Source organism: Mauremys mutica, chromosome 9, assembly GCF_020497125.1.
Source record: "Mauremys mutica isolate MM-2020 ecotype Southern chromosome 9, ASM2049712v1, whole genome shotgun sequence".
In the NCBI taxonomy this organism is placed as follows: domain Eukaryota; kingdom Metazoa; phylum Chordata; order Testudines; family Geoemydidae; genus Mauremys; species Mauremys mutica.
The window spans coordinates 54,495,913-54,522,849 of NC_059080.1; the positions used below are offsets into that span (position 1 = coordinate 54,495,913).

Sequence of the window (26,937 nt, forward strand, 5' to 3'; positions counted from 1 at the left end):
CGGTCCCACTCCAGCCACCCTGGAGACGGGATTGGAACTCAAGCCTCCACGCTCCAGTTCCTGTGCTCACTACTGGAGGCACTGATGCTGCCAGTAGAGCCCATGTTGTCTTGCTATTAATGGTTGAGTGTGACCGCTTTTGACAAACTGTCAATAGCCAGAAGCTATTGATGGTGCCTAAACGCACATAGTGCTTGCGGGAAGAGGGATAGCCTATGGGAAGGGCCAGCTGCATTTGCTAAAGCCTGAGTCAAGGGGATGCCAGAATGGAGCTGCATCTGAGCTCTTGCTGTGTTTACAAATATTAGGGGAATGCTGTCTCAAACTTTATGCTGCTTGTAAACACGATATAACTTTTCATAGTTTACTAGGCTTGTCAAGAATGGTTGAGGCTTAGAATGTGTTTTTCCCAAAAACTGGAATAGCATAATTGCTCAGACAAGAATACTGTAGACTTTTGCATTATACAGTTAGCCCCTTTCATCACTGGTAGATCAAAATACAGTAACTTCTCGCTTAGCATTGTAGTTATGATCCTGATAAATGCTACGTTAAGTGAAACGATGTTAAGTGAATCCAATTCCCCATAAGAATTAATGTAAATAGGGAGAGTTAAGGTTGCAGGGGGGGAAGTTTCAGCAGACAAAAGATTATATTTTATATACACATACATGTATACAGTATAAGTTTTAAACAGTACTGTACATCAGTGACAATTGTGAAGCTTGGCTGAGGTGGTGGAGTCAGAGGGTGGGATATTTCCCAGGGAATGCCTTACTCCTAAATGATGAACTAGCACTCGGCTGAGCCCTCAAGCGTTAACACATTGTTAATGTAGCCTCACACTCTACAAGGCAGCACCAATGGCCGGAGGGGAGACAGCATGGCAGAGAGAGACAGAGACACAGCTTGTGTGGGAGAGACAGATGGGCATTTCCCCTTTAAGTATACTGTCCCCCTCCAAGTACCTTGCCTTTTTAAGTAGATCTGCAAGCAGAGTAGCTGTTGCCAGCAAGCTCTTTCTATCCTGAGCCCTGTCCTGTGTCCCCTGCTCTTGGAGATGGCGGGGGGGAGAGGGAAGAGAAGGACACCCTCACATTAGCCCCCCCCCCCTTGCACAGGAAGCAGGAGGCTCCTGGGAGCAGCTTGAAGGCAGTGTGGGGAGGGACAGCTGAACTGCCCAGCAATTGATAGCCTGTTGGGTGGCTATGCACAGGGAACTTAGGGGAGCTAATGGAGGGCTGCCAGTCCCCTCTGCTAGTTCCAACTGGCTACTCTTTCTGCAAGCAGTGGGCAAAGCAGGCAGCTCCCAAAGCTCCCATACAACATTATAAGGGAGCATTGCACAACTTTAAGTGAGCATGTTCTCTAATTGATCAGCAACATAACTTAACTGGGATGACTTTAAATGAGGAGTTACTATAAAGGGGACGATTTTTGGGATGGCAATAAGATAGTTTCCAGTGGTTCTGCCCGGCCACACTGCAACACATCTGATACTTGCTTTCTGTGATGATACACTTCATGATTACACTATGCAGATAGTAATGCACTTCTGAAGGTTTAATAGTCAAAAGTTGCAGTTGCTTGTGTAAGTTAATCTTTTATACATTGAACTTAGATTCTTAATTATCTGTCTGAAAAAAATCATAAATTTGCCCCTTGAAATAGCTACAATTTTAGTCTGCGCAGATATTATGGCCCCCTGAACCATGTTTAAAGGTGACTTGTATATCTGGACAGTAGCATCTGACTTGAAATTACATGCCCTGAAGTTTGATTTTTCAAACGGTGATTATTGGGACAGTATTATTGTTCATGCTCACAAGGGGCAGAACATTAGCTAGAAAGCCAAGTAGTAGTATTGCAATTATGGTACATTAAACGACATCTTCAGAAACAGTGTTTACTGCAAAAATGTTATCTTTAGCTGGTCATATATAATAAATGAAGGTAATCAGATATCTGTCCAAAAAAAAAAAGCTTGTCAATATAATCCAAATGGAGTACATTAGTTTAAATTGAAACCTTGCAAAAATACATATTTTTAAGTGAAATTTTCTGACTTTCCATTATGCCTGAGACCTATGTAGCTGTTTCATTTACCAACTAATATGTAGAAATATAGTTTTTAAATCTGTCACAGGGGGGTTTTCATTTCATTTAAAAAAAAAAAAAGGTAAAACTTTAGCTTTCCATAGAAATCAATATGTAGGGTGTTGTATAAAATTTAAGATTTCATACTATGTACTCATCTTTCCAGTAGCATGTGTAGAATTTCCAGTGGCACAGATTTATCAGTATTGGACAGTAGTACTGACCTAAGGTTGGTGGGACTCAAGTCAGCTGACCAAGCCCAGAGTTCCTTAACACTGAGCTTCTACATTGTATTTAAACCCTACATTCAGACTTTCCTAACTCGTGCTCAAACCTAGGGCTCAGGCATACACACTGCAGTGTGCAGACCTAACTCAAAAGTAACCATATCCCAGAGTCCCTAATGCTCCCCCCTGAAATGTGGCCAGTCTAGCCCTAGGTCTGTGACACAGTGTGGGACATCTTTAGTGCCCACTCGGCCCCTTTAGCAGGAAGCCTCTTACTCTGCAAGAGGCTTGATCAGCTCGCTTTCCACTGCAAATCCAGGAGATTTTGATAGTGTATTTGCAGAATGGTTTAACGCTGACCTGAGATTTTGTGATCTGCAAAAGGGGTGGTGGGGGCAGCTTCCCTTTTCAATAGAGTGGATTGCAGATTGTTGAAGGTAAGAGGGCTCAGGAAGTTGTTGCATGGAACTGTGGGATACTTCCAACTGATTCTTGGGATCTCTGTGAAGCAGAGCTGCAGCTACATTTCAGAGCAATAGGGTTTGGATCCTGGGCTTGACTCGAACTAGGACCCTCCAGCCCTGCCAGGGTCTTGGTCCTGGCTTAACACAATTTGCAGCGGAGACACCAGGGCATTAGCCTTGAGCCCAGGCTCTAACACAGGCTTACATTGAAGTGTAGACACCCTAAATGTTCAACAATTAGGGGCAAGATTCCTTTATAAACTTCACGGTGCATTCAAGATGCTAGATGGTCTTTTTCTGAATGACCAAATTTTAGGTTAGTGTTTTTCCAATCTTATTTTTCATAATGTCTGCATCTTGTACTTTGACCAAGCATTTTTCTGCAAAGAAAAGAACATATTTACCATTTATACCATTTAATCCCTGTTCACTTTAGGCTGCCAAACTGGTAGCTGTATGTGAGTTTACTGGCTGAAGCCCTACTTGAGTGAGAAAATACTGTCAGGGTTTGAGTACAGTTTGCCAACATAACCACTTTGCATCTCTGATTAGTGTTTATGGAAACTATATTAAAACTTTGTGAAAACATAAAACACTGGTGTGAAGAGGACCTTAAATAATGAAATTACAGAAAATGTGTGAAATTTAAACTATACATCACCCTGACCTTGGGGCTTTTCAGAAAATTGCATATGTAAGCAACCCCCTATCGACACAGACATGAACAAGACCTAAAATCAGGTATGTTTCACTAGCATTTAATTATAAAACATAGCCATACAGGAGTAATATTACTAACTTGAGATGTGGTGGTGGGGGGATTCATAAGTTTCACATGTTTTTTAAAAGTAAAAATGGAGAACATAGCCAACTAGCTACCACTGATCTGCTATTTTACACTAGATTATAACAGATTTGCTCTTTTAAACTGTCTTATGTGAGACATGGTGGTGAGGTAATAACTTTTGTTGGGCTGTCTTCTGTTGGTGAGAGAGACAAGCTTTTGAGTTTACACAGAGCTCTTCAGGTAAAAAGCAGTTCTGTAAGGTTGAAAGCTTGTCTCTCTCTCCAGCAGAAGGTGAATAAAAGACATTGCCTCACCCACCTTGTCTCTCTGATATCCTGGGACTGACATGACTACAACAACACTGGCTTTTGTGACATTTTTCTAGTAGTTTTAAGTACTTTTTTTGCAAGGTTAGCGAGAAGTGGCTTTTTGCTGTTTCAAGCTGAAAGTTGGGGAGTCCCCACTTTATTCATGGTAGTAAAGCTGTGGACCCAGTAATCAAGTGAGATGTGATTTATTTCAATGGAAATAGCATGTGCTTGCCTCCCAGCATGATCCCCCTGAAGTGTATTCACTGACAAACTGCCCAAAATGAAGTGAGATTATGTAAATTGTGCAAAATCCAGGATTAGAAATAAATGGGAACATTTTTCACAATGAACGCTGTCAATGGTTCCTACTTTTATTTCAAGTCACTTTATGCCAAATGTTGGTTCAGTGGTGTTCTGGTCACTCCTGAAGTATACCATTCCTTTTTGGAAAATTGATGGTTACCTTGGTCTGTGTACTTCTATTTGGAAATGTTTGAGACCTGCAAATACTGATCCTGTTTCTTTGAATGACCAAATAAGAGTGGCAGGCACTGAACCTCTCTCAGAATAGGACTTACTAACCTTGTCTTCACATGGAAAAAGATGTTTGCGTGTTTTTTACCAACTTTTTAAAAACACACCCTTTTCTAGTGAAGACATAGCCAGTGAAAGGTAATTATAGTTGTACTGAATGCCCTCTGTCCTTTATTTGAGTCACTTAACATACTGGTGTCCTGTTTATAGCATGCTTACACATCAGTTTTAAATTTTTTACTAATAAATACAGAACATGTCACAATGTTAGTTGTGAATAAGTAAGTAATTTCAATAGTATTCAAGCTGTATGAGAGGAACAGCCAACTCCATGTGTTGAAAATACTTAAGCATGGCTCATTCCAAACATTAGGCCACAGTCAACTTAAATATCACACTTCTGAATTAATCTGCTATAGTTATAAGTAACTAAAAAATGTTACTAAAACTGAAAGATTTTCAGTTTGTTTCCCGTCTTAAGTGGAACTTTTACATAGTGACTAAGAATAAGAAAAACACTTGGGAAAATGTGATTGTAAACTCAAATTAACAGGAAATCAGGGTTAAGTGCATTATCTGAAACAGCTTTATATTTTTAAATTAAAATTCAAGTTGAGTATCCCTTTAAGGTAACTGAAGCCTTACTACTTGACATTTAATTATTATAGAAATTAATGTGAGATTGTATTTCCACAAAAACTTTAAAATAACAGGTTTTCTTTTAGCTGTTTGCGCTTGCCTTATGCCTTACGGCTTTCACCACATGGAGAACGCTTGAAAATAATCTACCTTCTTAGAGAGATTTCTGCTTTTATAACTTTTCCATATTTTTAGTAAAATACATGTTAATTGTATTATAACTATCATAATTAATGGAATGCCACGAATAATAATGAAAACACAGAAGGCATAGATTTGAGTTTCTGGCCTCTTGTATTCCCTTTTTAAGTGCATTAAGTGTATGTTTTATCATGTGTATGCCAAAAATAGGTGGCATGACTGCTACAGGAAGTACAACCCTGAATCTGCTGGCTCCCATGCACTCTCAAGTTGAAGTTGAAGGAAGGAAAAATGGGAATGAATATAGTAGCAGATACAGGGAAAAGGTGGGGGAGTTACAATCCTAAAATAAGCGCCCTCTGCAATTCTGAAATTCAGGTTTAGAAAACTATTTAGATGTAAAACATTGGATAAGCAAATTTCCAATGGGATGTGCAGTGGTATGAAACTAATACAATCCTTGACAGATTCACACTCTTGCTTAGAGCTGGGGGGAGAAGGACCCAACTTCTCTTCTGCTACCCTTCCCCTCCAGCCATCGCACAAGCAGAAACTTGCCCTGCCTTTGCTGCTCCTGTGCATAGCAAGCCTCCAGCAGACATCTTAATACAGAGGGAAGCATAGAGCAATACAAGTATGAAGAGAGGAAAACTCAGATTGGGAAGAGCAAAACCAAGCAAACTAGAAGCTGAAAAATGTAAGAACTGGCTGTGGGAGGAGCTTGCACCAAGATGAGAGGAGATTGATAAAGATATAGTGGGGAAACATCACATTCTCTGCTCTATGGGCTTCTAGTATTTGAGGCAATATTCTCTGACTCTGAAGGGAGTGCTTCCTTTCTTGCCAAGTGAAGGGGTAGTGTTGACAAGCTCTACTGGGGTCATGTCCAACTTTCCTCAGTCTTCTAAGGATTATTGCAGTAATGTGTGCGCTCTTTTGAGATGAGGGGGGAATAGATTCTTCAAAGACTTCCAGAAAGGAACCTGGGGAGAATGTATAGAAAGTTAGACTGAAACTAGGGGTTTGGCAAAGAGTCATGACATAGGTTGAAAGAATTACAGGAGAGAGAGAACAAAATCCAAAGGAGCTGAATGAGAGAGAAGCCAATTGCTTAATTTAGGATGTAGATATTAAGCAATTATCTTTTTCCTCTTTTTAGGTTTCCTTCTCCTGCGATTTTTTTGAAAGGAATTCCACTTAGTTATGGTTACCTCTGCATTTGTATGAACCTGTCTGTTGCCAACCTTTGTAATTGTCTTGGCACTGTTAAATGATTTAACATGTTCCACCTCTGATGTTGTTGCACTTGGTAATATAGGTAAAGTGACTCATCTTTTTGAGGCATGAGTTTCTTGGATAAAATGTAATCTTAGAAATTATGCCATTAAAATTAGTGTTGGGAGATCACACAATAGTATTGCTCTTTGTCTGCAAGTTTGAGACCCACAAAGAACTATAAATTTGTTTTAAAATGACAGCTTAGTTTATGGAGAATATAGCAAAGTCTGTATGAACTACACACAGGCCAATGTTCTGTGTTAACGAGTGGATTAAGGCTTTTGGTCAAATGTCACTAAAGGAAGCAAATGCTCAAATTCTTCTGAAGTCTAATAGTTTTAAAACTAGGATTATAGAAGCAATGGGAATTTTTAATGCTCAATATGTTTCTGTGCCAGGCCTACAAGGAGTAAATTTGGAAAACCCTGAGTAAATCGAGTTAGGTTTAGGAAGCCTCATCTCCAAGACATTTTGGCCTTTACTGATTTTTATCACTGTTGTGCATAAAGTCCCTTGTAAAAGGAAATTGTGTTTGAAGCGACAACTAAGTTCTGACATTTAAAAAAAAAAATTAACTGGAAGAATTGAGGCAGAGTTCTGGGATGGATTAAGGTTTTTTCTTTAAATGGAGTAGTGAGTCCAGATTAAATAATGTTCACAACTAATTAGAAAAATCCTATTAGCTTTCATTGCATGAAACTGTAAAACATGACTCCTGCTAAATACTGCTTAGTGTAGAAAACTTAAGGTCTGCCTTTTTCTTCATAGCTGGGTAGTATAGTTGATTACATTTTCACAAATATAAGAGGAATATCTGACTTCTAGCTTAACTGCTATTGCTGTTGATTTGAAATGAATTCTCACTTAACACTTCATAATATTTTAAACATTAATGGTAGTCACTGTAAACAAATTCGCAGCAAAACAAGCTTTCCTCTGGGTTGTGTGGATGTGGTGGTTTCAACTAAAATTAAAACTAATTTGGCTCAGCTGATGACTATCCAGTACGAAAACACCTTTTCGTATGAATTTTCAGACACTGGGAATATGAAGTTAAAAAGAAGGGAAAAAATCCTTAGAATTGACAAGAGTGGGAGTAATTTTTGGCCCAAAAATATTATTAATCAGCTTCTGATAGGTGAAACATGGCTCAAAGTTTAGATTTTTTTTTTAAATAAAATAGCAAGCTTTTTCCAAATTGGCTATCAATAGGAAAGTTTCCACAAGCTTTAAAACAAAAAACTTCCCCAACCAATATTTCAAAACTAACATTCCTCTCCAGTGTTTGCAACCCGAAATGTTGCAGCCTTGTGATTGTGTATGAAAATTGAACGGGGCACTGGCTAGAAACTTTTAAATCATAAAATGTAAGTAACTAGGCTATATTCATTATCCATATTGAGAAAAATACAAGTAGTAAACAATGGTATAAATAGTAGATTAGATTTTGAGAACCAGAATTAATGTTGATATGCACAATTGCATCTTCAGTTTGTGTGCAGAATTACCATGGTTGCATATGGAAATACAAAACTTGCATGTGTGGTCAGTTTGCAGGCAAACTAAACATGCTCATATCGAACTTTTAAAATCACACCTTCAAAATTGTAATAATAATATATATTAGTGGTATTAGTGACATAAAGGAACATAAGGTTAAGTCATTTAATATACAGCTGAATTGTACTTTTTAATTCAAAAAAATTATTGGTTTGCTCAGTTTAATTAGATGTGTGTGCAATGGTGACATAAATATGTGGCTAAAGAAGTGTGAAATATAGTAGCCCTTGAAATTTTTCATGTCAAAATGACGGGTAAATATTCAATTCATCCATTGCACACTTCATTTTAAATTAGGCATAAATAGAGAATGCAGTTACCCAATACTAAGACTGATTTGACATCCATGTAAAAAGTAATAGAAAAATTGGTAGAGCCAAGTCTTGAATTGCATATATAATAATAATAATAATAATAATTTAAAAAGTCCAAAAACGCAGCATTTTTTTCTAGTTTCAGTTTTGGCACTAGATTTTATCCTGGAGTTTTAAAATATTCTTCATCCTGTTCTTTTTCTATTAAGGTTAATGTTGAAGAAGGAAAATGCGGAAGTCGTCATTTGACAAGTTTTATAAATGAGAATTATTTGAAGCTCAGGAATAAGTGAAGCTGAAATTTGAAAAAAAAAAGAAAGTGAATGCATGCTAATTATCAGACCAGAAGTCCCACTTATAGAATATTGAGCAATTTGTGTGAAGTGGGGAAGATGAAAGAAGTCAGAATTTGAAACGGAAGAATGAAGAAAAGGAATAAAAATGAAGTTAAGATAAGAAGTAATCTGGAATCTGAAAGCACTACGCTAAGTAATTACTAGTCTGTTTATGTGTCCCTGTATATTTTGCTAAACATGCATGCATTATCTGTTTAATAGAGAAAGCATATGCAGGGTAAAGAAGTGCCTACCAGGGAAAAAACTTCTTAAAATCTAGGCAGTTCTAATTTCAACTGCCCGGACACATAGTTGAGATGCAAATTTTACCATTTTTTTTCACTAGAGCTTGTTTACAGAGTTTAGATCACCCAGAAATTGTGTACAAATTAGACTTTCAATATCTGCATGCAGGAATCCCGTTCTGCTTCCAGAAGCGGAAGTGCTCATGGGTCCGGCAAGTCTGCAAGGCACACTCCTGCAAGATCTCGATCCAAGGAGGACTCCAGGCGATCCAGGTCAAAATCTAGATCCAGGTCTGAATCTAGGTGAGTTTACCTTCTATGTCTGTCTCAATTTGTTTTGACAGTGCTGGGGTGGAAACTAATCAAGCTAAGCCTGAATCTGGCACCAAAGGTTTAAAACAGACCTACAGAAGATTTGAATAAAAACAATCTTGTGCCATTTCAGTTGCTATATGACACATAAAAATAAGTGTGAGATGTGAAGACTCTTGCTTTTCTTTCAACCTCAGGTATATCAAGTTGTCTTTTTTTTTTTTTTTTTTTTTTCTTCTTTCTGGAATATCTCCTGCAGTCTTTTCATGTATGAGCTCACCCCTTCATTTAGGGGATGTGTGTGTTATCAGTTTAACAAAATATTTTCTCTCTCACAAATATTATGCCATTTATAGTTAAATGTCGTCAAACTGCTTAATGGTCTGACTAAAACTCCTTCCCCTTTCTCTTGACTCTTATGATGTCATTGCACTAGTTCATCAGTCACCATAGCATCTTCCATGCCACATGGCCTGAATTCAAATTTAAATACAAAAGCAGAGAAGGGAGACTGGGGGAGGTAGGTTTTACAAACTACACACCTTTCAGTCTGTCTTAAAAAAGATACCTTTTAATGTATTAAAAGCACAATTCCCAATTTTTTGTCTTTGTTCAATGTACATAAAGGTGGCTTATTGTACAGTGTTCTATAATTCCCTTTTACATAGTTATAATTTTTTAGTAGTAACCTGTTCAGAGGATCTGCTTGTATGTTCCCACCCAAAAAACATGGAGCACGAGTTGCTCCTACTGATAACAAATATCCAGCTTGCTCTCAAGTGCATTAATACAGCCTCATCATATGTACTTGCATAATACACTGACAAGTGTAAAGCAAGTGATAACGTTAGTACAATAAACTGAAAAGACTATTTTTAAAATTCCCTGAGAGCTTTGTAAGACTTCTCAAAGACTGGGGTGGGGGGAGTAATATGTATATATTGCTGCTGTTTCAAACTACTCATACATGTTGCTAGGTTCTAAATTTAACTGTAAACACTCAGGGGGAAGACTTGGGTGTCACTGAGCAGAGGTAGCTTTCATTGAGCTGTTCACAAACCTTTTTTTACTGTATAAAAGCACATGTGTTAGGCTGTATAAAGAATTAATAGAAAAAATATGAAAACATGCCATTATGTATATCAGTGGTACATCTTTGCCTGGAATACTGTTCTGGTGACCCTGCAACAAAAAACAAATGAAAAAAGCTCAAAGAGGAGCAACAAAACGCTTAGGGATGTGGAGAGGCTTCTGTATGAGAAGTTATTTCATTCCTTCTCTGAAGAGTCCAATAAGGCGACATGATAAATGTGTACAAAATAATGAATGGCATATAATGGTAAATCCTGCACTCCTGTTTACACTTTACTGTAATAAAACAAGGGGGTATCAAATGAAATTGAAAAGCAAAATGAAAACTCCGCTTTACTCAGTTTATAATTAACCTGTGGAACTCATTGCCATAAGAGATCTGAGGACAACAGGAGGATTCAAAAAAGGCTTAGATATTCTAATGGATAAGAACATCAGTTAATTTGCATTTTGTTGTACATTAATAAGTAGCCAAATGTTGAAAGGAACTAATATAACTTTGGGGACTTACTGAGTTTTTATGGTTGATACTGCAGCTTTAATGTTGCCACTGTATTAGCTTTTAATCTCGTGGCTTTTAAAGAAAATAAGAAATCAATAACTATTGAGCTTGGGAAGATCACAAGCGTTATAATGGAATTTATAATTTCATCAGCCTACTGGCTTTACAGCATGTCCCCTCTCTCATTGGGAGCTTTTGACCACCATGGCTTCATGAATTTAGAACAGAGGCACCTGTAATAAACTTTAAATGCCTTGAACTGGAAATACTCAGTTTGCAGAGTTTATGAACTCCACTGGGTTAACCATCTAACTTGAGCAGAATTACAGCCGTCTCTTAAGGTGTGTTTGGGACCCAAGGTGCCTACATTCCATTTCCAGCTTTGTCAGATTTTGAACATGGTCACGGGCAAGTCATTTTAAATGTGATTCTGGTCAGAAACTAAACAGTCCTACAAACTTAGCTTTAGTTCTGAGAGTTAGACTGGGTTCTTTCCGACACACCAGTAGAAGAGAGGCGATAATCTGATAATGCACAAAATGATAATTGTGCAATTTCGTTGTCTTCGAATGGTGCTCTTTGGCACCTGTATGAGGAAAATGCCTTCAGCTGGTTTGTACAAGCATATATGATTGGTGCTAAGGCCTTGGCTACACAAAATTAGATCTATTTAACTATGTTGCTTTGAGTTGTGAAATTTCATGCCCTGAGCATTGTGGTTAGGTTGACCCAACCCCAGTGTAGATATGGCTACAGCCTATCAGATTAACTCTTCTCAGTGGTTCTCAACAGGGGTACACGTACACCTAGGAGTACACAGAGGTCTTCTGGGGTTTTATCAGTTCCTCTAGATATTTGCCTAGTTTTACAATAGGCTATATAAAAAGCACTAGCAAAATCTAAAAACTAATATTTCATACAGACAAAATGAGAGAGCGATTTTTTCAGTAATAGTGTGCTGTGACATTTTTGTATTTGTCTGATTTTGTAAGCAAGTAGTTAAGACAAATCAGACTCCTGAAAGGGGTACAGTAGTTTGGAAAGGTTGAGAACTACATCAACAGAAGAGCTTGTGGCTGTGCTGCTGCAGTGTAGACATGCCATTAGTAAACAGTTCTGAGCACTGGATTTTTGGCTTGCTTGGCATTGCAGCGTGACCATAATAAAAGCAAAGTGGGTGTACATAAGCAACACATCTATTATAAGACAGGAGTTTTTCGGATCAGTGGTCCATCTTGTCCAGTGATGTACAGCTCATTCTTTGAAGAGGGTTAACTCCATTGTTAATTATGGTTTGTGGGCTGGCATATATGATTAGGATTAAATACTCTCTCGACCTGCAGAACTTCCAAAGATCAGGGTAGAATATGGCATTCATGTAGTAACTAGAGGTCTAGTTACTAACCCTTATTTGTTCAGTACCTTAGTCTCATATTCAGTGAGAAAGCATGCTCATAAATTTGACCACCATTATTTCTGCCCTCTGTTGCTTTCTCTAGTCTCCATTGTTTCTTGCCCTCTTCTGTTTCCCATCTTCTTTCCTCTGGATTTTCATCCCCGCAGCAACTTCTGAAACGCACTCCCATGTAGGATTCACTGCCTACCCTCTTCCCAGCTTCATGGACTAAATTGTGATCCCATTTGTTACCATTAATTTGATATTGGGATGCTAATTCGAGAGCTCATTGAGACTAATTTAAAAATTGCTTCAAATTTAATTTGCAGAATAAATGTCATGTGCGTGGGTGGTTGCACAGTCCTGATCTATTCTGATATCCTACCACAGACTGTGGATACTGCTAGATGCTTCAGAAGAAGATGCAAAAAACCTGTTCTTAAGGAAATTTCTTTCTAACCTGACAATTCGTGGTTGGATTATGCCCTGAAGCATGATTTCCCCCCACTCCCCAAGTGACAGTAGCATATTCCCATTTGTAAGATTCTCCTCAGGTGGTTCAGCTTTGGGAAATTTCTAGAAAAGCAGTGCTTTCTGGGACTACCTGAGCACTCCCTAGCGGTACTGAGTGTTCAGAGAAAAGGTTACGAAGTTGTGTGCTTCTCATCTACCTTGGCTTTTTTCCTCCTCTGGCAAGCTGCAGGTGGAGGGAACGGTTTTTTCCATGCCAGAACTTTTTTCTTTGATTCCTTAAGAATTTTTTGTGGGTGAGACTTTAAATTATTTAAGTGGTTTTTCTGGCCTTGTGTAGCTAGATTGCCATACTGTCGGAGACTGTTGCATCATGTACTTTCTGGATCTTAAAGATTCAGAGACCATCCCACTTGAAGCAGCAGAGTCTGTGTTTTCTTGCTGTCAGATGCACACCCCTGCTGCCTAATGCCTCTCAGAAAGCTATTTCCTGAGCTGCTTTTTGACATGCTAGGTCTTCATACTTTGGGCATGTGAACATAGGTACAGGCTTTCCTTATAGGGTTCTGATCTATCTTGTGCTCAGCCTTATTCTTCTGAGGGACAGGATAGAATGTAGTCTTCTTTTTGAAGCTCCCTGAAGTGGGAGATGCAGAATCCATGGCACTCAAAACTGGCACCTTGTGCTTACTTCAGATTGGCTCAACAGTCTGTGCATGTTTGTGGGGCACATTTGTTGCCAAATAAGAGACAGAGGAGACTGAGTCTGATGCCAATGACTTCAGGGGTGTCTCCGCCCTAGTAGGAGCCTTATGCTGACTCTGGATTCCTTGTTGCCAATTTGTTTTAACTTAGCCAGAGGCTTTCTAGGCTAACTTCCATCAAGCACAGAAGCAAGAAGTAAAGTTTAGAGGGGCTTTGTGCCAGGTGACTCAAATATCAAATTTCTAAATTTTGATACAAAATTACTAAAGATAGTTAAGACCCAGGCAGACTGCAAAGAGCTACAAAAGGATCTCTCAAAACTGGGTGACTGGGCAACAAAATGGCAGATGAAATGTAATGTTGATGATAAATGCAAAGTAATGCGCATTGGAAAGCATAATCCCAACTATACATATAAAATGATGGGGATCTCAAGAAAGAGATCTTGGAGTCATTGTGGACAGTTCTCTGAAAACATCCACTCAATGTGCAGTGGCAGTCAAAAAAGGGAACAGAATGCTGGGAATAATTAAGAAAGGGATAGATAAGACAGAAAATATCATGTTGCCTCTGTATAAATCCATGGTACTCCTACACCTTGAATACTGTGTGCAGGTGTCACCCCATCTCAAAGATATATTGGAATTGGAAAAGGTTCAGAAAAGGGCAACAAAAATGATTAGGGATATGGAATGGCTTCCATATGAGGAGAGATTAAGACTGGGACTTTTTAGCTTGGAAAAAGCTAAGGGGAGATATGATTGAGGTATATAAAATCATGACTGGTGTAGAGAAAGTAGATAAGGAAGTGTTTACTACTTCTCATAACACACAAACTAGGGGTCACCAAATAAAATTAAGCATTAGCAGGTTTAAAACAAACAAAAGCAAGTATTTCTTCACACAATGCACAGTCAGTCTGTAGAACTCCTTACCAGAGGATGTTATGAAGGCCAAGACCATAACCGGGTTCAAAAAAGAACTGGATAAATTCATGGAGGATAGGTCCATCAATGGCTATTAGCCAGGGTGGGCAGGAATGGTGTCCCTAGCCTCTATTTGCCAGAAGCTGGGAATGAGTGACAGGGGATGGATCACTTGATGATTACCTGTTCCGTTCATTCCCTCTGGGGCACCTGGCATTGGCCACTGTCAGAAGACCGGATACTGGGCTAGATGGAGCCAAGTAGGGCCATTCTTAAGTAAATCCACAACACTCAAGGAGTGGGCAGCACATGAGCAGATCAGAGGCCTTAATTTCAAAGGCATCTCTAGCTCTTCCAGTGAATGCTGATCCATGTTACTTCTGACTCTCCCTTTCACAGGGCTGTTCCCTTGGTATTGATACCCCTTCTGCAATCTGTACAGTGACTATTGTTCACTGTAGAGATCCATTGGGATCCCTCCTTTGCATCTGGAGAATTTACCAGTCTCCTGATTCATAATCATGGTTCTAGAGGGCTCTTGGTCAGCCTAGGGGTCATATAGTATGGACATGGAGGCTTTTTCTGGATCATTCGGGCTTTGGCTTTTGGGAAGATGGGGAGTGGGATGTCACTTTCTCTTAGACACCAGTTGGGCCTTCTTCTCCAGGGCAATGCAGGTTTGTTGGGGAAACATTGGTGTAGAACCCCTTTTCCTGTCCCCATTTACCTCCATGTTGTCAAGGATCTCCGTCAACTTCCTGGAGGCCAGAGGATCATAAGAACTTGCTTTTTTTTGTTCTTCCTCTGAGAAGTAAAAGTACATTGCATTTTAATCTCTACCCCTAACTGACAACATAATAATCTGTCGGATTCAAATGGAGAGGAAGCAGGTAGTGTTTTCAAATGATCCTCTGCTACTAATGATGAAACTAAGTCTTCAGATTCTACAATCATGTCTACACCTTTGTCACTTCCTAATGACTGCAGACAACTTTGAGACTTGTTCGTATTGATAGTGGCATCAGAACTGGAAGTTGCCACAATCCAAGAGAAGACTCATCACCTTTTTTTGTCGTGTTAAGTTGAAAGATTGCTCTGCTTGACAGTGACAGCTTGTTGAACCTTGTTTGAGATCAGACAACCCCAGTATCTGCACTGGTTGTCACCAAGAAGGCAGATTATTTGCACTAGGTCCTGCAACAGGGATCCCTCTATGCCTTTCTGCACCTGATTTCTGGTTGTCTCTGCAGATATCAGTAATGTCAGGGGTTCAAGAGTTTCCCAGGGTGGACTTGATTTAAATCAATTTGATTTAAATCACTAGTCAGGAAGATTTGATTTACTCATGGATTTCTACATAAAAGTGCATTCTTGTTGGTTGTTATAATACATATTCTTGTTGGTTGTTTAATACATATTCTTCACAACTCAGAGATGTAGGTTTCATTTTTAGAAGGTACACACTATACATTTTAAAGGGATTTATTTTGAAAACTTTTCAGATTAGTTTTACAGCTATATCAGAAAATGAATGATTGTTTGCTTATTTCATTTACCAAAGGTAATTGAAGCAGATAATTCACCTCCTAATGACTTCATATACATCTCCAATTCAACAGGTTAATCATTAATATTTGGAGGATTTTCTTGCCATGCTGTGTTAGGAGAACATCACCAGACAGACATTTAAATTTTTATTTCACTAAAACAATGTTATGTATTCTGGATTTTTTTCTTCAACAGAAAACATATAATCTAACAAAACAAGCATGAATTTTTGAATTTAGTTAAACATTTTAATTTTTTAAAATCAGGTTTGTTTTTGTTTAAATTGTTTAAAATAGTTAAATGAAATATTTAAAAAAAATTAACTGTTAGCCAGGTCAACACGAGAAATTTAAAATACTGGCTTCTGCAGCTAACGCAATAGTCTTCACCTTCATTTTCCTGTTTGTTCATAATCTAGAAAAGAAAAACAAGCTTTCCTGCCTTTTTCAGGTCCCAAATGATTTCTCACTTTCTACACTGGCAGAAGAAGCTACTGCTGTTACAAGAGAGATCACTTCAACAGCCTCTGAATCCAAGTGCTTAACTGACTTCCACCAGTTCACTGATGTGACTTTTTTAAAAACATCAGCAAACATATATTTCTTGAATGGTTCACCCTTAGTTCTGAAGTTTATTATAGTTGGCATTATGGAGGGATGATTGCTGGATGTCCATGTCATAGCCAACTCCTCTTCTTCAGCAGTTAAGGTTTGACCCTGGTATCGAGTATTGAGAATATTTGCAAGACAATGAGCTGGAGATAGTGCTTGTCCCATTCATTTTTTTAAGGCTTGTAATTTAACTCTGTCATTGCATATTTCTCTTTAAGATCTCACTCAGTTCCTTCCAGATTACAACAGCATTAGCAATGAAACTGCTATTTCCCTGCAGTTTCTTCGAGGCTACAGAAATAAGCTTCAGGATACTCAGCATGTGTTCAACATTTGTCTTGAACGCAAAGTTGAGAACTTTGGCTGTGACAGTGCCATCTGTTTTTTCACAATTTTGTTCACAAACTGTCATCAGATTAGACCAGTTCTTGAAAACTCAAAACAGTCCACTATTGAGTTCCATTGCACATCTTGTGGGAGAGTTACCTTGGTTCCTCCCACTTTTTTCAGAGCAGCTGCTGCAAAGTGGTTGTTACAGAAATATTTTGCAATTTCAACGACATTAGCCTTTATTTCTGGCACCTCCTAGCCAAAGACTTCAGTGTTCATCAAATGAGCACTGCAACCGTATGTTGTCAGCTTGGGACTCTCTTCACTTCCTCCTAAATTTCTTCTCACCTTGGATACATTTGCAGCATTGTCTGTGACCAAGCTGCATACTAGACATTTGAATTTTTTTCAGTTTGTTACAGCTTTTACTGCTACTTCTTGTAAGTATTCTGCTGTGTGTGCATTTCCTGATGTATCAGTTGTTTCTCTAAGGAAGACATTCCCTTCTTCTGTTGTGTCACAAGCACATACAACAGAATCATTGTGGACATTGCTCCACCCATCAAGACTCGGGTTAACAATTTCCCATCTAGACCTTTTGCACACTGCTCAATTTCTCTTTCATACACTTGATCCAGCAATTTGCCTGTGACATCTGCTCTGTTGGGTGTACTGTATCCTGGTCTTAATGACTGAACCATGTTAATGAAGTGTGGGTTCTCAATCGTATGGAAAGGAGAGCTTGTTGCATAAACAAACTGGGCAGTTTTTTTCATCTATTACCTCTTTTTGTAATCTTCTGGTTCTTATCACAAACTTATCTCTGTTTCTGGATGATGGAGACTTCTTCCTTTTTTGCGCTACAGGTGATAGCCACAGTTATGTGACTTACATGATGTGACTAAAACACTATCATTGGCAGATAACTCTAAAACTATATAAAATGATGGTGACCTTGAAGGTGGATAGTCTTCAGAATTCTGTATGTTGAGCATGGATTCTCCTAAACCAAATAAGTCAATGCAGTTATTTAATTATTACCATACAGCTCATTTAGTATTACTCATTGCATTCACTGACAATCAGTACTACTTTAAAGGTGAAATTATAAAAGGAAGATTTGCCTATTTCAGCTTTTTATTTTTTATCATAATTGCATCTAAAATGATAATACCATAAACTAACAACTATATTTTTTTGCTCAAACATGAGAAATCAAGACTAGTCCAGAAGGAAGACAGGCAGTTTTTAAGAAAGAAGTATGAAATAAAAAAGTTTACCAACCTGAAGATCCTGCATGTTCAGACATGTTCTTTTCATCTTCAACGCAGCTTCCTCCTGAGAAGAAGCACTTCTCATGATGTTTCATTTAGGCAACCAGGTCTTGCATTTCTTTGTTGCACTGTTTGCATTTTGCATGCATGCCTGTCTTACTCACAGGTAGAGGAACTTCATTAAAATATTCCCAAACTGCATCTCTTTTATGGCCTGCTGCCATTATAGGTTTTCCCTTCTAGTGAGAGAATGGTATGGTAGATCTCAAATCAATGACGGCTACACTCAGAAAGACCTCAAGACTTTTGGAATATGCTGCTCAACCAGTTTCACTTTTTTTTTTCTACTGCCTGTCTCCTTGCATTTATCTCCAGACTTCTTCTCCTTGTCCAGATCTATTCCACCCCCAACAATTTTAGAAAGAGGTAAGGGATTGACTCTGTGTACATAAATTTGTAGAGGGACAATAGGGTTGAGGTCTTTTCTCACCGCTATATTATTTATTTATTTAAAATATTTTTGCTATTAACAAGCATGTTATCTCTGGAGACACAAATTTGCAGTTTGAGAACTGCAAAACTAAGCATCTCTGATAGTGCTCAGTCTAGAAGATACCGAGTCCCATTGGATAGATAGAAAGATTAACCTAAATAATCTATACAGAAGCCCCTCAAACCCCAGAACATTGGGTCCCTAATTCATGAACTATTAGAACTCATTTACAAACCTTTTCTTAAACATTACAATAATATATTCTCATACTGTAGAATTCGAATTTATAATCCTTATTCCATGATGAGATACATTATAGCTCAAAGATAATTTTAAGTAAGATATCTTTAGGTAGGTTTTTTCCTCAAAAAGCATTTTATCAAAAAAATCCAATTTAAATCAAAATTCCAGGAAGCTTGACTTGGCATTCTCCATGTCACCAGTGATTAAGGTATTTTGATATCAATTGCAGGTTTGGAATCAGGTATTCCCTTTTCTTGACCTATCTTCCCAGTGCCTATTAAGACTGTAACTGATGGGTCACTCTGTTCCAGGGCATGCACTCCATGCTTTCTGGATACCATCAGATAAGTCAGAACTCTGACATTGGGCATTGTCAACTGAGCTTAGATCAAGTTAGCTTGCTTGTTGGTTTAGTCACAAGCCAAAGTAGGAAACCTTCCTTATTTTTAATGGCAAGCTTTGCATAGAAATAAAACTCAAAAGAAAGACTAGATCTGCAGCAGCATCTAAGGGGTTGCTCCAACTTGAACAAAGTTAGCTCTCTCCTCCCCCCACCATTGTCTTTTAGATGAAGAGTATTACTTCTAGAATTTATCTCCATTGCCCCTTCCCCAGAAGTCTCTGCAGCTGAAGAGTATAAAGTCACTTGAAACAAAGGTGAAGTTTGGCTCTTTTTTTTTCTCAACATCAATCCAGTTTCAAATTTGACAGGTTGCCCAGTAGTCTAGACCCATTTTGCATTTCCTTTAGTCCCTTCTTGTCCCCTGTCCTTTTGGAGATTGTTTGAGTCACAAAAGGGAGTATGCAGAGACTACTTTGAAGAGAGGTTGACCGTCAGCTTCTATTCTTCAAGGGTGTTTCTCAACTACAAATTTCTTAAACATTGCTGTTGAGGGGTCAAGTAAGGTAATATGCTGACTCCTATGTTAGCGTAGACATGGACAGGTTGTGGTCAGCACTATGTTAAGCCAATTCCCTGCTTAGTTAAGTTGTAACACAAGGCAAAGCTCAAGGAATGTTACCTGGCTTCATCACCCAACTTCCCCACTTAGTTAACAGTTCTGCTGTTTTAAGAGCTCTAGAAGGTTTAATGGAAGGAATTAAAGCAGATTGGGATTGCACAGCTTCTTATGATCTCCGAATATTCAATGCTGAAAGAGGGTATTTGCACTGTCCCAACAAGCACTGCTTTTCCAGAAAGGTTCCAGAAGCTCAGTTGCACAGGGGGTCCCTACCACAAGTGTGATTGTACAATGCCAACACTCAGAACGATGGTTAGTGGTGAGTTTTAATAGCTAGAGTAACTGGATGATCTCATGCTCAATATAAATGTCTAATCTCTTTCAACTCCCACTTAGCTCTTTATCTTAATGTTTTTTGGCCAAGTGCTGCATGGTTGTTTTATACTGTGAAGATTATTTCCTTACAGTTCTTAAAGTAGTTGTTTTTCAGCTTCATTGGGTATCCTCTTGTATTGAGGATAAATAGGAGTACCTGGTATATCTTTCAACATTGGGGTTGAAATGGAGTTTGGAATTCTGTTTTTGCAATGGAAATTATATGGGGGCCTGCTATAGTGGTGAATACCCTAAAGTAATCTAATCTGACTGTAAAGATTGAGTTGAGAAACTTGAACTGGTGATGAAATAGGTACTTGTATTGCCCTACAAGATGTAGTACAACATGATTTTTAAGTTACCTATAAATAGAAAATGGGTAACTTTTGATTTCCTCATGTTAATGTGTAGTTGCAATATGGTAACCCCTCAGAAGTAATTTAGTTCTTTCTCTGCACAGATCTAGGTCAAGGAGGAGTTCTCGTAGACACTATACAAGATCACGCTCTCGTTCCCGCTCTCACAGGAGGTCCAGGAGCAGGTCTTACAGTCGGGATTATCGACGACGACACAGTCACAGCCATTCCCCTATGTCTACTCGTAGGCGTCATGTTGGAAACAGGGTAAGACTGTTACTTTAACACATTGGGATTGTTAAATGTAGCTGTTTGTGGGTGTATTGCAATTTTCAATATGTTTGTCCTTCCCCTTGAACTAAGGAATCTATAAAAGCAATCTGCTTCTCAGATTTGGAAACTAAATTTAATCTTCATGGTGTACTACATTAATAAAAATTCACAGCAAAACATGAGAAGTTTGTTTGTAACTATAAATTACCACATTTTAAATGTTACGTTATGATGATTTGAATAATTTTTGGAAGAAAATTGTGATCTCAGGTATTTGTAAGTTTTTGTCTTCTGTGTGTTCTGTTTATTATGAGTGGGTAACTCGTACTTCAGTACATTAATGTTTGGATCTTCAGATATTCCTTATTTGATCACATTTGAGCTTGTAATTTTTAAAGTTTCACAGTGCTTACAGTAACTTAAGGTGCCTGTTCACTGAAAGTTGTACGTTAATGTAGACATTTTTCTAAACAAATGTTGTCTGACTATTAGCACACAATTAAATTAAGATGGTTGTTCTCTCTTAAACAGGTCTGGCAATTACCTTTTTTTGTAGGTTTCAAAATTAATAAACTAGATTTGTTGCATCAGTCTCTTGAAATACACAGCATTTTGTCATAGATTCAGGCACCTTAAACCCTGAAGCTTTCTATTAAAATCTTTTAAAGGGTACAGTCAAAGTTGATAGGCCCTTTAATTTATCTGCCTTGTTTGCAAAGTCCATGTAATTTTTGTTGCCAAACAAATGCTTTTTTTCTTGTACTTGAATCAGGACTGTATTAGTAGCTTTTTTAAGAACATCCCTACAATAACAAATAAGTGTACATACCCACTCGAGATAAAATATTCAATAAAGAAATAGGCTTAATTTTTGAGTTTCCAAAGTTTCCTAATCAGGAGGACGCTTGAGGGGGAAGATTGGGGAATGAAAGCTGCCTTGATGTCTTCATTAAACAAAAACAAATTAGCTTGACTAAAAAGTCATGTTCATTCTCAACTGTCTAAAATGAGGAATAAAATAAATGCCAAACTACTCCAATATAGAGGTGCTCGCAGACCAGAATACAGATATTCGTATTCACTAGTCAGCACCCTATTCTGTGGATAGATGGACACTTCCAGACAGTACCCACTTCTGGAAATAAAGTTGTGATGCCACTACAAAGTTTGGCATGGTAATTGTGTGCTCCTCTTGGAGTGAGAAATGCAAAACATGTTTTTGTGAAAGCTAAGTCTGAAGATTTGTTCCTAACACATGTCTGTTGTGAGTAAAACTAGCTTCTTAGATAGCAGTAGATTTTTCTGTCTTGAAGTCATGCCAAATCAACTCACGTTTATAAAGTCACTGTATTGCTAAAAGTTTGAAAGGAGAAACTTTTTTTTTATATATTCTTCTAGGCAAATCCTGACCCAAACTGTTGTCTCGGTGTGTTTGGATTGAGCCTATACACCACAGAAAGGGACCTGAGAGAAGTGTTCTCCAAGTATGGCCCAATTGCTGATGTTTCCATTGTGTATGACCAGCAGTCTCGGCGTTCAAGAGGATTTGCATTTGTGTATTTTGAAAATGTTGATGATGCAAAGGAGGTAAGCTGGAATATATAACGCTTTTAAAATTTGCAATTCCCAACTGTTAAAAACTTATTCCTGTATAACTAGTACATAGCCCTGTAAAATGTGATTTATTTTTTTAAACCTTTGAGACAGTGTAGAAAAGGAATTAAGGTACAGTATTCATTAATACTTGAAACTGCTATAATGAAAATATGCACCTGAACAAGAACAGCAGTCTTGGAAGCATTGGCCTTTTTTTCTGTAGTCTAACAACGATTCTTCAAAATAACTGATGGTCTTATGAATGTATTTACTCGAACTGATTTGACCAAGTGGTTAAAAGGCAAGCTTCTGAAAGGAATGATTTAGTGATAACTATTTCAAATACCACAGGTTTAAACTTCAGCTCAATTCAGCCCTACGTTGGTGAGAAATAAATAGTTCCACACAGCTGGTTATGTGTGTTTGACCAAAGCTGCTTTTCCCTGCTCGTTGTTGCATTTCACTAGTACTGTTTATATGAATATAATTGTAAATTGCTTTGTGATCCTCTGGGATGAATGAAACACTATTTTAGTATTTAAATCTACTTAATGGAGGATTTTAATATGTAATCAGGCTTACAAATCAGTTAACTTTTAATTCTCAGATTGAAGTAGATGAGATATTAAACTCTCCCCTAGTGTGCATTTGATTTTGGATGTAGGTCTTGACAAACGGGTAAATGTATGATAGTCTTAAAACAATATTTTAAAAGGTTTATATGGTTTTAGTTTTTATATTAGCGTAATTAATCAAATATGTGCCCAAAGACACAGTCATCTTGTGTTCAAATACACGTTGAAGCAAAATTTCAAATGTCAATAATAAATACACCTTTTCATAGTGCTTGGAGACTAGAACCTGACCATGGCAGTTAGACTATTAATCTTGCCCATACACAGCTGGAGGTGAAAGTAACTTACACATATCCCAGAAGACTAACTCTATTCATCATATAAGAGCTGTAAGCCATCTTGAGGAATTATTAGATCCTGTCCCTTGTTGGTATCTTAGCACAAAATAAAGGTGTGTTATGCTTTAAACAAAAATACAAGGTAAATCTCGAGTTGTACCAGAGTTACCTTCTTAAATACAAACTCAGTTTGAAGATGTGTGTACTGTTACCCGAAGCAAACCACTGAGACCCCCAGCACTTTGGTTGTAATGTTTGCAATTGGCAAATGGATCCAGTATGAGGTTTGCTCCAATGAAACATGCATTAGGAAAATAACCCTTCAGAAGAAGTGGATGCTACCTGTAGAGCCTCCAGACAAGCAGTAAAGAAGGCAAGAAACCTAGCTTTGGATACACTGTATAATGAGATGCACAACTTCTCAATTTGCCAAAAAGAAAATATATGTGATCTCATGGACAAGAAACAAAAGGAAGATGACAAAGTGAGCACACCATTCATAAAGGATGCAGGGGTCTTGTATGTAACTGACAGCAAAAATTCTGGGGGTCTACTTAATGTGGAAAACCCTTTATATGCTGTATTGTCATACGAAGCAATAATTAGGAATGTAGATGCTTTTGAGGTCTGCCCACAGGTCACCTGAAAAAGCAGCAGGTCCAGATGAAACGATGGTGGTGATCAAAGCCTTGAGAGAGGCTAGGATACGTTGGCTCACAAATTCTGCACTCTGGGAGGAAAAGATAATTCCATATTGGTACTGATATACAAACACAAAAGTGACCTACACAACTGTTTGAAGCTTCTGTGCCTCTGTGTGAAACTGAGAATCATAGCTGCATTCTCTGAAATGTGTAGCCCATTTAAGGAAAAAAGCAGTTTGGCTTTAGAAAAGGAAAATAGTATAATCATTGGCAGACAGTTGATGATAAAGAAGCTGGAGGAAAATATCTAGCATGATTCATTGGTTGGGCTTTTTTGTTGTGTGTTGTGTTTTTTGAGAGAGAGAGAGCGCATCTGGCAAAATACGTACATGACAGCTGGTGCATCTCTAATTCTATGAGGTACTGGAGGATCTTGTCCAGATGGTGATGGGTTTGTATGAGGGTTCCATGACAAGAGCCAGTTGCCCTTCAGTGTTTCAAGGAAGGCTTCAAGGTGAAGGTTGGACTCCACCAGGGATTAGTGCTTAGTTCATTACTATTCATAATTGTGATAGACTTCATAGGTAAGTAAATCCAAATTGAAGGTTGTATGAAGATCTGTACAAATAAAATTTTGCTAATGGCCGATGGTGAGGAAGATTTGGTCCAGGCAATTGATGCAGGCAATAGGGAACTAAAAAACTATAGTGTCAAAATGAGTAAAGAAAAGAGAAATCACGTGGGTGACTTGCTCAGAACTACGACAGATGAATATCAACATTGAGGGCCAGCACCTAAATCAGGTATCATCTGTGTTTATCTGGTGGGGCTGGTTAGTGACAAATAGAGAAATCAGAGAACCATAACCAAGACAGCTGAGCATGGGGGAAGTCTGGTGCAAGGTAAATGAATTCTAATAAATGAATGCCCAGATTACATATGGGGCAACTATAGAAAACCATAGTAAGACCGGCTCTTCTGTGTGGATCAGAGATATGGGTAATCAAAGAGAGGCACTTGAGAAGACTTGAAGTTTTTGAAATGAGATGTTTGAGGGGAGACCTTGGAGGACCACATGTGGAATATCAGGCATGAAACCAAGGTTTGCCGTATCTGAGAGAAGCTATTAAAGAAGCAGCTGAGAAGGTATCAGCATGTACAAAGATGGATGAAAGGCATCCCATTAGGGAGACATCTGAGACTAGTTTGCGGGCTGAGAACAAGAGGACAGCCAAGTAAACGGTGAATGGACTGTAAGGGAGGATGAAGTGGATATGGAGCAAGCATTGGACTGGCAAACTTGGAAAAGACAGATCAACGATACAACCCCAGCTAGTTGGGAAAGGAGGAGAAGTAGTTGATAGAAACCTGTGTTAGTAGTTATTAGGCTGAAGTTAGTTTAACTGCAAACAGATTATCTAAATCATGATTGTTTCACTCCATATAGGCTAAAGAGCGTGCCAATGGAATGGAACTTGATGGGAGAAGAATCCGGGTAGATTTTTCCATAACAAAAAGGCCTCACACCCCTACACCTGGAATCTACATGGGGAGACCAACTTAGTAAGTTAATTCAGAAATTGAATAGCACAAGTGGCATAAAGGAAATGCACATTTAGTTTGCCAAGTAGTCTTTGTTTTATTTTGCGAAATTCTGTGCTCTTGTAGGAATTCTGTATCAACACAATCCTGATTTTTTTTGTTTAAGTCCTAGACTTCCAAACGTACACATGCAGCTCTTGGTATATGGGCATAAAATAGTAGTGCACCTTGATTTGTGTATTTGCACAAATGTTAATGATGCCAGTCAACATTGCGGCTACATATCAAACAACATTGTCAGGAAAAAAATGTAATCTAAAAATTCTATTTTCAGATAAAGCAACCTTTAAAATGTCAAATGATGGCACTTATTAGCAAAGTAACTGCCACTCAGTTTATGAATGACAAACGTGTGTAATTATCATTGAAGCAAATTCCATAACTTTTATTTAATTCTTACTTGTGGGTAGCCCTCAAAGGTTGTATGCTTTTTCCAACTGTAAAAAGTCGAGATGCATTTGTGTACAATAATTTAGTGACTTGTAACTTTTTTTGTGTTTAGATATGAACTTTTTTCACTTACTGGTAATACAACACTTGAATGCTTTTAAAAAACCTAATGCACCAAAAATGCATCAATTTCAGTACTTTGTATCTACCTGTCTAGTGTTCCTTAATTTAGTCAGTTCTTAACTTGCTTCCAATTGGCAGACATGACTTGTCCAGATCTATCAGCATAATTGTTTTCCATGGGAAATAGTGCCTGGAAAACCAAGAGCAGTTGGAGGCCAACAGTAGGAGAGGCCATACATATCCAGAAAAGATAAACTTATAGCTTTAAATCTGAGCTTGCAATCTAAAAAGCTTGCATTAAAAATGTTGGTTTCATACCATCAGATGCACATGAGAACTAAGATCTCAAGTTGAAAGACTTGAAGAAAACATTTTTGTCAGCTGACAGCTTTTTTGAAAAGTCAGTTTAGTAGCTGTGTAACTGAAACTGTTTTCGTATGTTTTAAGTCGCTACTGCGGGTTGGACTAGATGGCCTCCTGAGGTCTCTTCCAACCCTAATCTTCTATGATACTGGGCTCACTGAGGGAAAAATCCTTCCAAAAGGGACTCCCTCCCACCCCACCCCCCGAAAGTTACAAATAGGTGAAAGATGTCTTAGAAAATAATTCCTCCTGCAATATTTAAACTTAGTGTTCATGTAAAAAAGTTACATCCAGATTAAGTTTGCAGTTACATTTCCTGACCACCTTATTTGAAGATTCCTAAGTACTGTTAGCTCAGCCAGGCTTGCCTGTATGCAGTATTTTGTATTTTTGTAACTTTATTTCACTGTTCCATGCAGTGGCAGCTCCCGACGAAGAGATTACTATGACAGAGGGTATGACAGAGGATATGATGATCGTGAATATTACAGCAGATCTTATAGGT

General features: G+C 38.2%; 1 protein-coding gene across 1 annotated transcript in view; it reads left to right on the top strand.

Annotated features, from left to right (window-relative positions):
- TRA2B (transformer 2 beta homolog) overlaps positions 1-26,937 on the top strand; it is a 35,361-nt gene that overhangs the window by 962 nt on the left and 7,462 nt on the right. Inside the window, exons 2-6 of the mRNA XM_045029925.1 lie at positions 9,102-9,235; positions 20,633-20,795; positions 22,200-22,388; positions 25,402-25,517; positions 26,852-26,935. Of these exons, the coding sequence (XP_044885860.1) occupies positions 9,102-9,235; positions 20,633-20,795; positions 22,200-22,388; positions 25,402-25,517; positions 26,852-26,935 (686 nt within the window). The remainder of the gene's footprint in view (positions 1-9,101; positions 9,236-20,632; positions 20,796-22,199; positions 22,389-25,401; positions 25,518-26,851; positions 26,936-26,937) is intronic.